Source organism: Schistocerca americana, chromosome 7 (genome assembly GCF_021461395.2).
Source record: "Schistocerca americana isolate TAMUIC-IGC-003095 chromosome 7, iqSchAmer2.1, whole genome shotgun sequence".
Lineage (NCBI taxonomy): Eukaryota > Metazoa > Arthropoda > Insecta > Orthoptera > Acrididae > Schistocerca > Schistocerca americana.
In genome coordinates, this window is record NC_060125.1 from 543269348 (window position 1) to 543284094 (window position 14747).

Below are 14747 nucleotides of genomic sequence, written 5' to 3' on the forward strand. Positions count from 1 at the left end.
AGCACAACGCCGTTCACCGTCAGAAACCAACAATATAATGACATAAGTCACAACCACAACATGAAAATACACCCATACAATAATTAAATATCAGTACTATGTTTAGGCACCATCAAGGCGAATCTACTCTACCCAGTGCACCACATTAAACATGAGAAACATAAACTTCACTAGACAACACTATCTATGATCTGATGGTCACAGAAGGTGCAATCAATTCAAAATTCTGTGCAAGGAACGTCAAATTGAATGACTAAACTATGCAACACGATCAGATAGTCACAGAAGGTGCAATCAATTCGAAATTCTGTGCAAGGAACGTCAAATTGAATGACTAAACTATGCAACACGATCAGATAGTCACAGAAGGTGCCATCAATCCAAGATCCTGGCAGGGTCGCCACAATGGAAGGTAACCTGGTGGGGACTGTCTAAATGATTGAGAATGTTGGCATAGTTTTAGTGTTCAAACAAAATTTATTTTTTTCTAGGAAAAACAGATATAAATTATACTAAACAAGCTATTGATTGAATACCATAGACAACTAATGGGTTTTTTAAGACTACACTGGGCAAGGATCCTGGGTTGGAAAAGACAGTTTAACTCTGCCCAAAAAATGTGGATAACGCAATCTGAATTGATCTGACACTGAGAAGACTTTGATTGATCAAATCTACTGAAGTTTCTCTATTTAGGTGCAGCTGAGAGCAAGTGGCGATTGAGATCTGTATGCCCTGACAATGCCATAGTGGCAGTAGGTTATCCTGTTTTCTTTGTGGGGATGACGTTACTTGCAGCTGGCGAGATGTGTGCAGCAGAGGTGAGATGTAGAGGTGACACCTGTGAATCGATCGTGGCCACAAAAGAAATGCAAGCGATCAGGCAGATGGATCGCAATTTACTCTCTACAAGAACCCTGAAATCACAGTACATTTTAGTGTGTTACACACCAGTTCACTGGTCGTACCAAGAACCAATTTGGCTCACTTATGACAGTGCACACAACAATACCAAACTTCATGACTGGTAAACCAAAACCGAATAAGTGTGCCCTCAGCAAATGAGCAGTCTGAGATGTTGAAAGTCACCGTTGGTACAGTAAGAACTTCACCACAGGCTCCCCAGTCTAAACTACTCGCAAGTGAAGTCAGCCTGAGGACCGCCCCAAGTACCAACTAAACATGCCAGATCCTTGACTAGACGTGCTTCCAAACTGAAGTTCTGCCCAAGAGTGCGTAGCACCTCTCCAGAAAAAATTCCATTTTCCTGCGAAGTGCACGGATGACACCACCTTCACCCCATCTTGAGCCAGTCACAGGGCTGCAGAGGCGCTGAATCTCTCCTCCCACACAACAGCACAAACTCATGTCAAACCAGGGCAAGAGTTAAGAAACCTGCGTCTCTGGAAAAAAGACGCCTCCAATTACTGGCTTTTTTAAGGTTTCTCAGAGGGGAAGAAAGTTTTCTCCAAAGTCGTCTCACTTCCCACAGTAACAAGCAAACAGATAGAATCTTAAACATCTTTATCTAAATCGCCTATGCCTTGGAGCTTGTTAGTCCTAGCTATGAGGTGTAATAAAGATTCTATCCGTAAACGTTTCTCAGAGTTTGTTGTACAACTGAGGTGGCTAATAGGAGTGGTTCACAGGCCTATTTGCAGTATCGACGAACAGAAAAACTTGTGAATTTTTATTATGATTGGGTCTGCACACAGTACCTGGTTTACAACTCCCCTGTGTAGACGCAATCCTTCAGACCATCGCCCCAGCCCGGGCTTCCGCTGGCACCATGGCAGGTATCGCGGTGTTGTTCTGCTGAAGAGCTGTCTTGACAAGGAGCTGCCCTGTCTACCCTGTACAGCTGTGGGTCTGTCCAACAAGATTTTCTGAGGGATAGGCTCGCTGTGAATTACCTTCAACTCCCAACATACCATTTCCATAAGCTAAGAACCATAAAAATACCTCATGCTTTTAGTTCTCTACTGGGCCCCATCAATGTCTGCTCAGGCTGTTAACTTTCTAAAGTCTCAGTCAAGGTGCATCAGGTTGTAATGAAATCTTTAATAATTTTCCTTATGTGGAAAACAGGTAAGAGAGTAACTTGTCTTCTCTTAAGATACTATGCAAATTACCATACAACATGTTTTGTAAGGTATTTGTGAAGCAGATATGTTTCCTCTTTCCCCCTCTCTCCATCTTCCTGTTCCAACATGTATCATGTATGGTGCGGTGCAGTAGATCAATTGGCCATAGAAACTGCAGTTTGTCTCATTTTGTCTTCGTGGTCGTTTGGCGAGACATATCTCAGCGGAAGTAATACACTAACAGAAAAAAAAATCGCAACACCAAGAAAGAGTCGTGCAACATAAACGAAAGTTCGTGGGCCTGTTTCCACATCGGAAAGATGATGTCTGTTCAGATTTCGCACCAGTCGCATATGGTCGGCTTTAGTAGCGCTACTATGAGGATGAAAAACCAGGGTAGCTTCAAATACACGTTGTAACGGTCGTTAGCGTTAGCTACCTTTGAGATTTGAAGTGGTGAGTTGATCTTACCCACGAATGACTTCAAAACTATAAAGACGTCATTATCTACAGCTCTCTGAATGTGAACGAGGGGCTTATAACGAAAAGCTGGCTACAAGAAGCTGCATGATCCTTACGCCACACTGTAGAAAGACTCGGCAGGAATGTAGCCACTGGACATCCGGTGATAACGGGAATGTGATGGAAACCTGCCTTGTCTCCGAGCCACAATTGTTCGCAATTGGCTTGAAGAACGTTCTGGACAGTTCGAGCAAACGATTTGGCCATCCACATCGTCCGACATGAATCCCATCGAAAATTTATGGGACATAATCCAGAGGTCAGTTCGTTCACAAAATCCTGCATCGCCAGCACTTTCACAGTTATGGATGACTATAGAAGCTGCATGGCTCAATATTTTCGCAAGGGGCTTATAACGACTTGTTGGATTCGTACCACGTCCAGTTGCTGCACTAAGCCGGGCAAAAGGAGGTCCAGTACGATGTTAGTTGTTATTCCATGACTATCGTCATGCCATTTGGGAGCAAGTGCGATTAGTGCCTGGTTGTTTGCGGCCCAACTGCAGCAGGGGTGATTTTTGTCTTTTGAGAATCGCGCTGATATCCTCTTCATATTGCTGCTGTTGTTGCTTGAGATGGAGATCTGCTTTGCCAAGAAGGGCAAGCCTCATGCGATCCACATATGCGTGCACTACATATTTATGTCCCACCAATGTGAAGCACAGTACAGGCGTCGCAGGAGCGGTTCGGTGGCTAATGCATATAATGCCACTGGTTGTGAGCATACTTGTCTCTGACTTTGATTGAAAGTTACGTGGAATGTGTATCACTGACTAACCTCAGTTACAGTTTTGGTGTCAGTAACTATTCCATTGTAATCTTAACTAAGTCGAGCTCAAAGCCGTAACTCAGTAGGCACTGCCTTAGGCAGTAATAATTGGTATTTTTAAAGTCTAAAAATGCAAGAAAGTGTTCTAATGTCACGCCATTAGCATAGCGCAAGAACGACTCCCATGGATCTACACGTTACAGCACTAGATTAATGCTGTCCAGGTTTAAAGAAGTGGAGGAAGAGAGGAAGGAAGGAAGGAAAAAGGGAGGAAGATCAATGGTTAGCGCACCGTCGACAACGGGGTTACTAAAGGCGGAGCACAAACTCGGATTAAGGAAAGACAGGGAAGCAAATTGGCCGTACTCTTTTCAAAAGAACCATCCCGGCACTCACCTTAAGCGATTTAGGAAAACCACGGAAAACATAAATCGTGACGGCGCACCGGAATTTGAACCGCCGTTCTCCAGAATGCGAGTCCACTGCATCACCTTGCTCCGTTGAGGGAAGAGACTCGCCACATTCGAGCATTAAGTGCCCGAGGCACATGACTTGTTCGCTGTAACACTCTCAGTTTACCCTGCGTGGCTATAAGGAAGGTGATTCCTCCACCGAAAGCCTCCGGTAAGTACCTGTATATGACACTGAACATTTCGTTAAAGTTCTTCGGGACCGTTGATTCTAGCAAGTGTAAAAGCTCGTGGGGATACCGTACGCTCCAGGTGCCTTATTAGCTGGAGCCTATCGTGATATTTCCATTTGCTCATCTAGCTCTAAAGGATAGGAAATTCTGAGGTTTGTATCCTCCATCTTCTGCAGATAGTCAGGGGTTCGAGCAACCAATGTCGCAACCTGTACAGCAGAGTGCCTGCATTGGTGTAGATTTCTCTATATCGCTGGATTGTGTAGATTTTAATTGCCTTTCGTGTATTGCAGATTTGTCTCTTTGATTCCTTCAAGTTGTTGTATTACTCGGTTGTGTTCTGTAATTCTGTGATATGACTGAATTCCAACGCTGTATCCCTCGATATAATTGCGTATTGTTTTGTGGTTTTATTCATTTATTTGCTGCTTATTTAGCCTGAGAAGATCAGGTACTAACACACACTCTTACATCTGATCAGTAACGACACACACCAAACATATTACAAAGACATTCAAAGGAGTAAAGTAATAACGATAATAATAATAATAATAATAATATATTAATAACAACTGCACTCCGTCTTAAGGCCACAAGTGGCCCATAGGGACCATCCGACCGCCGTATCATCCTCAGTTGAGGATGCAGATAGGAGGGGTGTGTGGTCAGCACACCGCTCTCCCAGTCGTTATGATGGTTTTCTTTGACCGGAGCCGCTACTATTCGGTCGAGTAGCTCCTCAATTGGCATCACGAGGCTGAGTGCACCCCGAAAAATGGCAACAGCGCATGGCGGCTGGATGATCACCCATCCAAGTGCCGCCCACGCCCGACAGCGCTTAACTTCGGTGATCTCACGGGAACCGGTGTATCCACTGTGGCAGGGCCGTTGCCTAATAATAATTGAGCGTAATGATAATAATAATAATTGGCAGTAATAACTATAATAATAAATGGCAATAACATTAATGAAAATTTCAGTTGACACTAATAATAATACAGATAGTAACAGTAAAGGACATTAAAGACGATACAGGCTAGCTTAGCACATTTGAATACACTTTTAGTAGTATCGAAACCGAAGGAATAAAGGAAGAGGGAGAAGACTGAAACGACAGTGATAGTGGCTACTACTAGTTAAGTCAGAGAATCTTAGCCTTCAGTTGTTCGGTAAGTGATAGGTTCTGCTGTAGATGGTCAGAATCTCAACATAATTGTGTGAGAGCTATAAAATATTACCCCTGAGTGGATCATCTCCGTTAAGCCTTCGCCAAGGCGTAAAGCTTTTAAAAAATGAGCTATTTTCACCGCGACGCAGTTTATCCACCTCACATTCCGCTTTTATATCTTGGGCACGAAGAAACGCATTTTCCCAGCGTCATGCCTGTCCTTGTTGTAGTTCGTAGTATATTAGGTAGTTTGTTTTAGCCACCACAAATTTCTTACCCTGTAAATAGGTTGTCGCGTATCACTCCACGGATGGTGACAGGTGAAGTTATCCGTGAAACTAAGTAGCGGTATTTTAGTCTACTATATCCGGCAGAATCTGCATGTGGGAACATATCCGATCAAGACGGCTAAAAGCGGTAGTTGTGACGTAGGTGAAAGCTGACTGTAACTGGTGTCGCATGCACCACACATCCACCATCTGTAATTTGATCGTCATTGACTGCAGTTTGGCGCAATAATTAAAATTAGGATTTTGGTCCCGCTGTTCGATTACGTCGTTAAAATCTTCACTATAATCTTATGCGTCCGGAAATTTGTGAGAAATCGGGTTAGCTGTATCTTAAAAATTATTTCTCTTGCTCCGAGCCCCCGAACCTGGCAGGGCATAAATATTTACAAAGTGTTGGCGAGTTATACCTCTAGCGGATGAGAGCTAACCTGTAGGAGTGCATTTGAATAGGACCACTGTACCGTCTACGGGTACCATATTGATAACTGAATCAAAGCCGGTGGCACTAGAAACGCCATACGAGCATACTTTCCGCAAAAAGGCTACATCGACCTCTGCTTGCCGTAAATGCTTCCATAATTCAAGTTTTTCTGATGGCGGGGGATATCATGTTTACACTTATAGTAGCTAAGAGGCATGATTGTGTATTCGCAATTCACGCCTGTGGGTTCATGTCTTCAGACCAGGGAGTATTTGGGTCATACTGCAAGTCTGCGGATGAATTTTTATTTTCTCGTTGTGGTTCAGCTGGCGACTGAGTGTTCGCAGTTATATTTGCATTGGTATTGTTTTTAATTGACATCGAAAAATCTTTGATTTGTTGTCTTGCTTGGTTTCCATTTTTGCTTGTTTTCTTCGCTTTTCTTTGTAAGTAACCTCTTGTAATGATGCAGGGCTCTTTTAGATCTCGGGTGTCGTTGTTGTGTATCCGGTACAAATAAAGACGTAGCTTTGTACAGGTTTTTATAATGTTCTCCATAGGCGACGGAAATTTATCACTAGGTGCTGAGTCAGCGGAGATAATGGGTACTAAAAAAACGATTTCTGCCGCACTTTGCAGCAAATCTTGGCTACAGCTATGGTGAAAATCGTGTCTGTGGGTCGTTCTCGTCTGCATTAAAAGTTTCGGCTGTGAGCGTAGTTGGTTCCCCTAAATTTACTTCGCTCTAGTGGCTTTGCTTTTGGTCTGTGTTACAGTAAGTTCCACAAGAAAGTATACGCCTTAATTTCAAATGTAACGTCCGCAGCGACATCTGTGGCAATGGTCTCATAGTCTACGATAGTTAACTGCAAAGTACAGTACAACAAAGACTTACCATCTGTATCACAAGTTAATAAGTACAAGCTTCCGAATTACATTGCTAGCAGTAAACGACCTACCTATTCTTTATCAAATAAAGTCTGTAAACAAAAAAGAAGGGACAAAGGGAAAGAAACACAAAATTAGAACAGCGTTTGCTTAGCTAGAGGGAGGACAATAATTTCGTAACTTCTACGTTTGCAACAGATCACATTCACAAAAGATGTTCGAAAGCAGAAATGTCAACGGAGCGGTGTGCAGCACTGCCCGCTATCGGCACGGGTAGGATCGACAAGGCCAGTCGCTAAACTTGCGGCGAGGTACACCACCTGGTCATATCAGACATTCAACATTTTTCGTGCACTTTTTGGGGTATTTCCCAGCATTTGTGGCTCCGTTTCTCTTATATTAGATTACTTGTCTCAGCACGTCACTTCAGAGCTTTTAAACGTTGATAGGAATCATCCTGCATATTTCAGCATTAAGTACTAAATTATTAGTTTCGACACACGGAACTATATACGTCACGTACCAAAATCTTAACGCATGTGTAACTCTTAAATATTCATGTTATGTGTATGACTTACGTCCTAACATTTATGATAAAAGTTTCCTCTGTCGGTGTCTGTGCAACACTATTTCCTAAGTATTAATATGATATGTCCATCCGTCTCTGATGTTACTGTTACAATAAGACACATCCCGTAGTTTGAAAGTGTAATTTGCTACTGTATTAAAATTTTTTGACTAGTGGTTGCAGTTCTCTACATCACTCTTTTACACATACGTCAGTGCGTACAACAAGTGTGTGCAGGTGTGCGTTGAAGTTATGCACCACGGAGTTGTGCTCCTTCTTGTTGCTGCTTGCTGGCTAGATGCAGCTTTTTAATAGTGTGATAATGCTACGATTCTCGAAACCACTTTCATCTCATGCACTTTACATTCGAGCGATGCCCAGTGACGACCGTGCAAGCACAATTAGGCATGGCATGCAATTTTTGCTAGACGAGATGTGGACTATGCATCCACATGTGTTACATGCAATTACTATGTTTGCTGAAACGTCGAGTGCAACTGTTTTGCTTTTACGTTGTAACCTATTTTCCTGATACTGTGTTGATATTATTCCAGATGAACTTTGTAGTGGGTCATGCCAGCAACTAGTAGGGATGATTAAAGTACGATTTTAAAATACACCCCGATGTAATGATGTCCAACCGCAAATTTACTGGATCCTGACACTGAGGACGTACTAGTTATATTTGGTAATGAACCTCTATCCATTAACAGTGTCAGTTAAATATAAATTGTCCCTCGAACTCGTGAGTTTCGACGGCCCGTATGTGAAATAACGGCTGACAATAGAGCGAAGCATGGATGGAAAACCGATAACACCATGAGATTTTTCATGAATGGTGCTTACCATTGACGAGGTGAGAAATTTTCTCTTGGCCGTCGGACCGCTGTTTGGATAGCGGCAGGAGCTGTGGCGTCCGGCTGTTGACTGTGGGTAAAGGTCGGGACACACATGTCAGGACCGTGTCCGTGCCGAGACACGTCCGAGTATCGGCCGTCACCCGGACTACGAAATACAACATTAAAACAAATGCAGCGGGCCCCACTTGACCGGGCCGTGCACGGGGAAGGTCAACGGGCCGGGGCCGGGCCGGGCGGGATTCGCCGTGTTTAAATTTTCACGTGACGGACACGGCCTGACGGTGGGGTTGTCTTGTGAGCTGTGCAACTGCGCAAAACTGTTCTGTGTACAAAACATGGATGTGGAACGACTAATAGAGGAAGTTCGTAAGTTTCCTGTTCTATACGATCAGGGAAGTGAAAATTACAGGAATATCGAGTACAAAGACAGAGTTTGGAAGACAATTGCAACAGATCTACAAGCCAAAGGTAAGATAAAAACTATACAAGTTTTAATACCCGAAAGATATTTATTTACTTTTTATTTTACAAACAGATGTTTGGTTTATGTCATCGTTATATCGCCAAGGCGACATGGTCTTGCAATTCCACAGTCCCTTGTGGAGAGTTCAGGAATTTTTTGAGTTGTTCTCGTACAGCAAATGCAGCATCTGTTGATCTCCCACGAATTCGAGGTAGGTTTCGAAGATTTGATGAACTTCCGGATCCCTCAGCAGTTTCCGTTTGATCCATCCTCTGTTCGGGCACCCTATAACCTTCCATTTTTCGAATAAAGTTGTACAGTACACACGCAGCCGTCACAATCATTGTAAGGTTATTAGGATCTCCCTGAAGGATTCTTCTAAATATTCGAAATTTCTGTTGCAATATACCGAATGCATTTTCGGATATTCTTCTTGCCCGACTCAAACGATAATTAAATATAGCCTTGTCATTTGTTAAGTTCCTGCCAGGATATGGTCGCATCAAGTATGTTTTGAGAGGGAAAGCTTCATCGCCTACAATTACCATTGGAAGTTCAACATCAGTTCCGGGTAAAGTTTTACTCTTTGGGACGCTAAGCGTATTGTTTTCCAATGACTTTCCAAGATTTGAATTTACTAGAATGCCTCCATCAGAGTTTTTTCCGTACGCTCCCACGTCTATTGCAATAAAATTATAACATGGGTCAACCAGAGCAAGAAGCACAATGGAATATGTTTTTTTGTAATTCCAATAGAGACTTCCTGAGTTGTTTGGAGCCTGTATTGTTACGTGCTTTCCATCTAAAGATCCAATGCAGTTTGGAAACTGCCATTTTGTCCAAAACTCCTCAGCTATAGCATTCCATTTTTCTTCATTCGGCACAGGCATCACCTCTTCTAACAATAAATCGATAACTGTTCTAGAGGTGTCATGGACGATAGCTGCAACTGTGGATTTTCCCAACCTGTAGCTGAAGGAAATAGTTTTAAAGGAATCTCCTGTAGCAAGGAACCTGAAAAAAATTGAATGTATAAGATGAGAAATACTGTATAATCTATAAAATATTTGCAGCATTTTAAACATTGTAATATAAATACGCGATTTAAAGTATTTTTGCTACAGGTGGAATAGAGGAATGCAAAAAAAAATGGGCATCTGTTCGTGACCAACTAAGGAAGACCTTGCAGAAAAGGAAAACTGTTTCAGGACAAGCTGCTGTTCATCAACATAAATACAAGTATGAAGATCTCTTAACGTTCCTGCTACCTTACATGGTAGAACGAGAAACAGTTTCCAATGTTCCTTACACGCAAGACAATAATGAGCATAAACAAGAATCAAATACAGATTCCCAAGAGGAGCAGTCGATTGTTGAAAACGAAAAAGTGTCTACACAAGAAGACATTGCAGATGAGGAATGGATCATTAAAACCCAGGATAGTGAAACAGAGAATTTGATAGAGCGCACTCGGCATTCCCAGACGCCCTCAGCTCATTCGTCCGTCACTTCAAAGAAGAACACGTTTATGAAACCACCACTGAAACGAAAATTTCAGCGTGAGGTTAAACCACAAGAATCTGCATCAAGCCAGCTCATGGCTTACATTTTGGCAGAAAAAAAAGCTGAAAAACAGAGAGATATACAAAACCCTGTTGATGCTTTTTTGGCTGGTATAGCACCAGCCCTAAAATCATTGCATCCACTACTGTTTCATCAAGCTAAAAGTAGGATTTTTTCAATTGTACAAGACTTTGAACTGAAGCAACTCATGAATGACGTATCAGTCCATCAATTCACTCCATCATCCTCCAATTCCTCAGCAAAATCTGTTTCAACACCATATCCTTCACCTGTGGGAAACGAGTCAACAGAACCTACACAGCAGCTTTTGGACCTGCAAAGGGATTCGCACAATTCGTATATAAATAACCAAAGCCATCATCTTCCAAGTTCCCCTGCATCCTCATCAGCTTCAGAAACTAATTCACTGAATAGTCCTCATTTGTTTTTCTTAGGGTAGTAGAAATTTAACTGTACTATTTACTAACTTATGTATTTATCTTTCAATTACTAAAGTAATAAAATAAAAATGCTGTCCTTAAAACTTCTTATTTATTTGTGTTCTGTGCACTTTTCTTTAACCTACCGTAAAAAAACAGCCAGTCGTTCTTTGGGTGAAACTGATACTCTCCAGAACGTGTCATTTTTTCTCAGCCTTGGTTCTAGTTTCTTTAAAAGTTCACAGAAGGTGTACCGCGTCATCCTAAAATATTCATAAAACTTAGTCTCATCATCTACGAGGTGAGAAAATAGTGTTCGAAACTCTCCCTGTACTGGTCTTGTTCTCCAGGCACTGTGGATCCATAATTTTCTTCTTCTTGTTTGCCTTCGTTCGTTTTCCTCTTCGTCTAAAGCAAGTGCTATAAGTCCTAATTCACTATTACGAAAATTAGTGAACATGTTTTACAGCTTTCACAAGCAGAAACACAGCTCACCGCGTCCGAGTCACTACAAGGAACAACAGAGACACGGACGTGCCCCGGTCATGTGTGGCCCCTGCAGGAACGGACCGGAGTACGGCCGTCACTCGTCCGACGCTCGGCCCTGACACGGCCCGGACGTGTGTGTCCCGACCTTAAGTGCCTGAGAGGAGCGGTGCACGTCGCAGTGAGGAGTCCTCCGGGGGCAACTTGCATAACTCGCGGCACTTCATACAGCGGTCGCCGTCATTGCGTACGTACTTGGACGGCTTGTAACCCTTCCTACTCGTCTACGTTGAGCCCCTGGGGTTTCAACCACTCCTGGGGCGGGCACAGCTGACCGGCTGCCGCGCGTCCGTAATCGGAAACTAGACGTCGGAATGTCGCGCGAGTGCGCCGTTATGTTATCGCCGTCCCATTGGTGCAAGCGAGATGGCAATGAGCGGTGTAAAGCTGGGTGCCTAACTGCATGGCTCCTCCGGGATTACAACTTATTGGAAGGAGCTAGTGGAATAGGTGGAGCGGGAGAGAGAGGGGCGGGGGAGGGAGGGGAGCTGGTCGAGGTGGCGGGCGGGTTGAGGGGCAAAGAAAGGAGAGAGAGAGAGAGAGAGAGAGAGAGAGAGAGAGAGAGGACGGAAGGGACAGAGTGGTCGTGTGGTAGCATTCTGTTCACTGTCGGAGTTGTTCAATCAAAGTACCTCTCTGGAGCTACTACACTATCGTCAAATTTTTCTTCATGGTTATTCGAGAATGGATACTGAGCGGTTAAATGTCTGTGCAGTTGCATTTAATGTAATGAATCGAAGGAAAGGCAGACAAGGATGCTAGTGGGAGCTGAACTAAATCAACTGCTGCCATAACCCGTTAACGTTAAATTTAACCACACTGTCCTAACGGATACGTTAGTCGTACGTCCCACATCAGTTTCTGCGGTTAATTCAAGCATTGTTGCTTGTCTGTTAGCACTGAAAACTCTACGCAAAGCCCGTTGTTCTCCGTTGTTAAGTGAAGATCGTATCCCACTGTGCTGTCCGTGGTGAGAGGTAATAGCTGCAGTTTGGTATTCTAGCCACACTCTTTGCATTGTGGATCTCGGAATATTGAATTCCATAACGATTTACGAAATCGAATGTCCCATGTGTCTACTTCTCTAAATACCACTCCGCGTACAAAGTCGGTTACTACCCGTCGTGCGGCCGTAATCACGCCGGAAACCTTTTCAAATGAATACAAATGACAGCCCCGCCAAGGCTGGATACGCGAAAATACCACCCACCGTATGTACATCTGCCTAGACCCTATCGCTATCCCGTGACTTTTGTCGCCTCAGTGTATAAGACGTTACCCACATGGCAAATACACTCAAGTGTAGAAATAAAGTTTATTTCATCCATTATAATAAAAGCATTCTGTTATGAAAGTGAAGGGATGAAATGTAGTTAACACAATAACATTAAACAACAAAGTAAGATCTTGAATGGTGAAGTACTCAGCACTTCAGCACGGAGTAAAATGGAGTGTAAAAGACAGAAAGAAGCATGATACAATCATGTGTATTTCGAAGGATTAAATCGTTATCTTTAAACACGTTATCAGTGTAACTAACAGTGGACATGCTCTAAAATACCAAACAATCACCATATACGGCGTCACACCGTAAGACACGAGGCACAATCCAGAACCAACAGGAGCTGAATTCAGAGAATTTGATCTCTAAAAATCGTCTGTTCCTTACTTTTGTTTTTCATTCAAAACACTATACAGATGTTATACAAATTACGGTATATCCTAATTTCTTGGAGGTTGTTCATCACAGCGCCCTTGTAGCACGCCCGGGTATACATATGGGTGGGGTACCTTTAACTGGTTGTCGTTTCGTGACCGTGCGCCCTATCCACAGCACGTACCTGGCAATCCCGCGGCGGTCGTACTGTTCTGCTCCACACTGCTGCTGGCTTGCCTGAAATTATTTATCGAAATATGCAAGCGAATAAGGGGAGCCACTCAACGTTAAGCACAATACTGTTCTACGTCTGGTATGAACATCTATATTCTGAGACGATATGGAAATCACAGGTTGCACTGTTTACACTATGTCATAAATGTATATCCCAACTGACAGTCTTGATGATTATCTGTCCACTTGGACGAGCGTAAGCTTACCGAACACGGCGCGGATGATTGTTATGATGCGGAAGCCGAATAATCGAACGAAAGTTCTTACGCTCGTCACTCATACACAGATATTTGGTAACAGTCCTCCTTGACACCGGTAATAAATTTTATCACTGTTCACAACGTTAAATTTACAGTTCACAGTTCTTCAGTTATACGAACGTGCCCGTAACTGTCGCGCCGCGGCTGATTGTTGATGATGCGGAACGCGATGATCGAATGCACATTCTCACGCTCGCTACAAGACACTGACACTTAAATGCTCTCTTTTGTGGTAAATAGTATTACCGATTCACATTAGTTCATTCTTGAAGACCGAACACGGCGCGGATGATTGATGCTGTACGGTACGACACGCATCGAGAGGATACACAAATACGTTATCAGCAGCACTGCTCATTTTTAAATTACATCTTGACGCACCTTCCTCTGAATCACTTCCATATTTCATCACTTTATTGTAATAGCACTTGTAGCAACACTTCGACTTCCATACTAACAATGACTCTCACATGCAAAGCTATCCACAACAGAACATAAAAGTTCGGTGTCCCGCACTCGACTCTCTAGAGACGCGACTGCCCGCAAAGATACTCCACAACTAAGCCAGCGATATGGCAATACGCTTACACCTTTGCTGACTTTGTGTGAAACGTGAAATGCGCTGTCAGCTTACCGTGAGGTACGCTTCCGTTCTTATTTAGTGCTGCGTCCCCCCCCCCCCCCCCCCACCCCATACCTTAAAGTTCCGTCCAGTTTGTCCTACGTAAAATATATTACAGCTGTAACAGTTAATTTCGTGTATCCCTGACTGTGCGACTCTCTGCGATCTATTTGTAGTTTGCTGGATAATATCGGTTAGCAAGCTCATCTGAATATCTTTGTTTAGCACTTTGTATGAAATAGTGCGTATTATGGTAAGACTGCATCTCTAGACTTTTTTTCATTTGCAGATTCTCTCTCTCTCTCTCTCTCTCAAGCTAAGACGTGTTGCGGTTTGCACTTATGAGGAAAAAAGTATAATAAACAACTTAAATTGGAATGGTCAGTATAAATAGCCTTGTGTGGAAGCCGAACGAATGGCTGCGTTTTATTAGCTGAACGCTTACAATATGCAACAGATCCACCAGAGAGACTGCGTCCACTATAATTGTCCGTTCTCTTCTGGGGTACTACGGGCGGTATGGGATCCGTAAAAGATATGATGGATGGAGGACATCAAACAAGTACAAAGACGGTCAGTTCTTTTGTATTGTCACGAAATAGGGGACATAGTGAGACGGATGTGATACGAGAGTTGGGTGACGATCATTGAAACAAAGGCGTTTTTCGTTGCTCCGAGAGATCTTTCCGCGAAATTATCACTAATTTTCTCCACTCAATGCGGAATAATTAGTTGACGACAACCTACATA

The 14747-nt window shown here is 43.1% G+C and overlaps 1 protein-coding gene and 1 pseudogene across 1 annotated transcript; one reads left to right on the forward strand and one right to left on the reverse strand.

Annotated features, from left to right (window-relative positions):
* Positions 1-4793: 4793 nt before the first annotated feature.
* Positions 4794-4910, reverse strand: LOC124623464 (annotated as a pseudogene).
* Positions 4911-8547: 3637 nt separating this feature from the next.
* Positions 8548-10698, forward strand: LOC124623073. The gene is made up of 2 exons (XM_047148865.1): positions 8548-8680; positions 9800-10698. The coding sequence occupies exons 1-2, from the start codon at positions 8548-8550 to the stop codon at positions 10696-10698; spliced, it is 1032 nt and encodes a 343-aa protein (XP_047004821.1).
* The last annotated feature ends 4049 nt before the right edge of the window (positions 10699-14747 follow it).

Coding starts and splice junctions, on each gene's coding strand:
- LOC124623073 (XM_047148865.1), top strand. CDS start 8,548: ATGGATGTGGAACGACTAATAGAGGAAGTTCGTAAGTTTCCTGTTCTA. Junction 8,681..9,799: donor AACAGATCTACAAGCCAAAG/GTAAGATAAAAA, acceptor TTTTTGCTACAG/GTGGAATAGAGGAATGCAAA.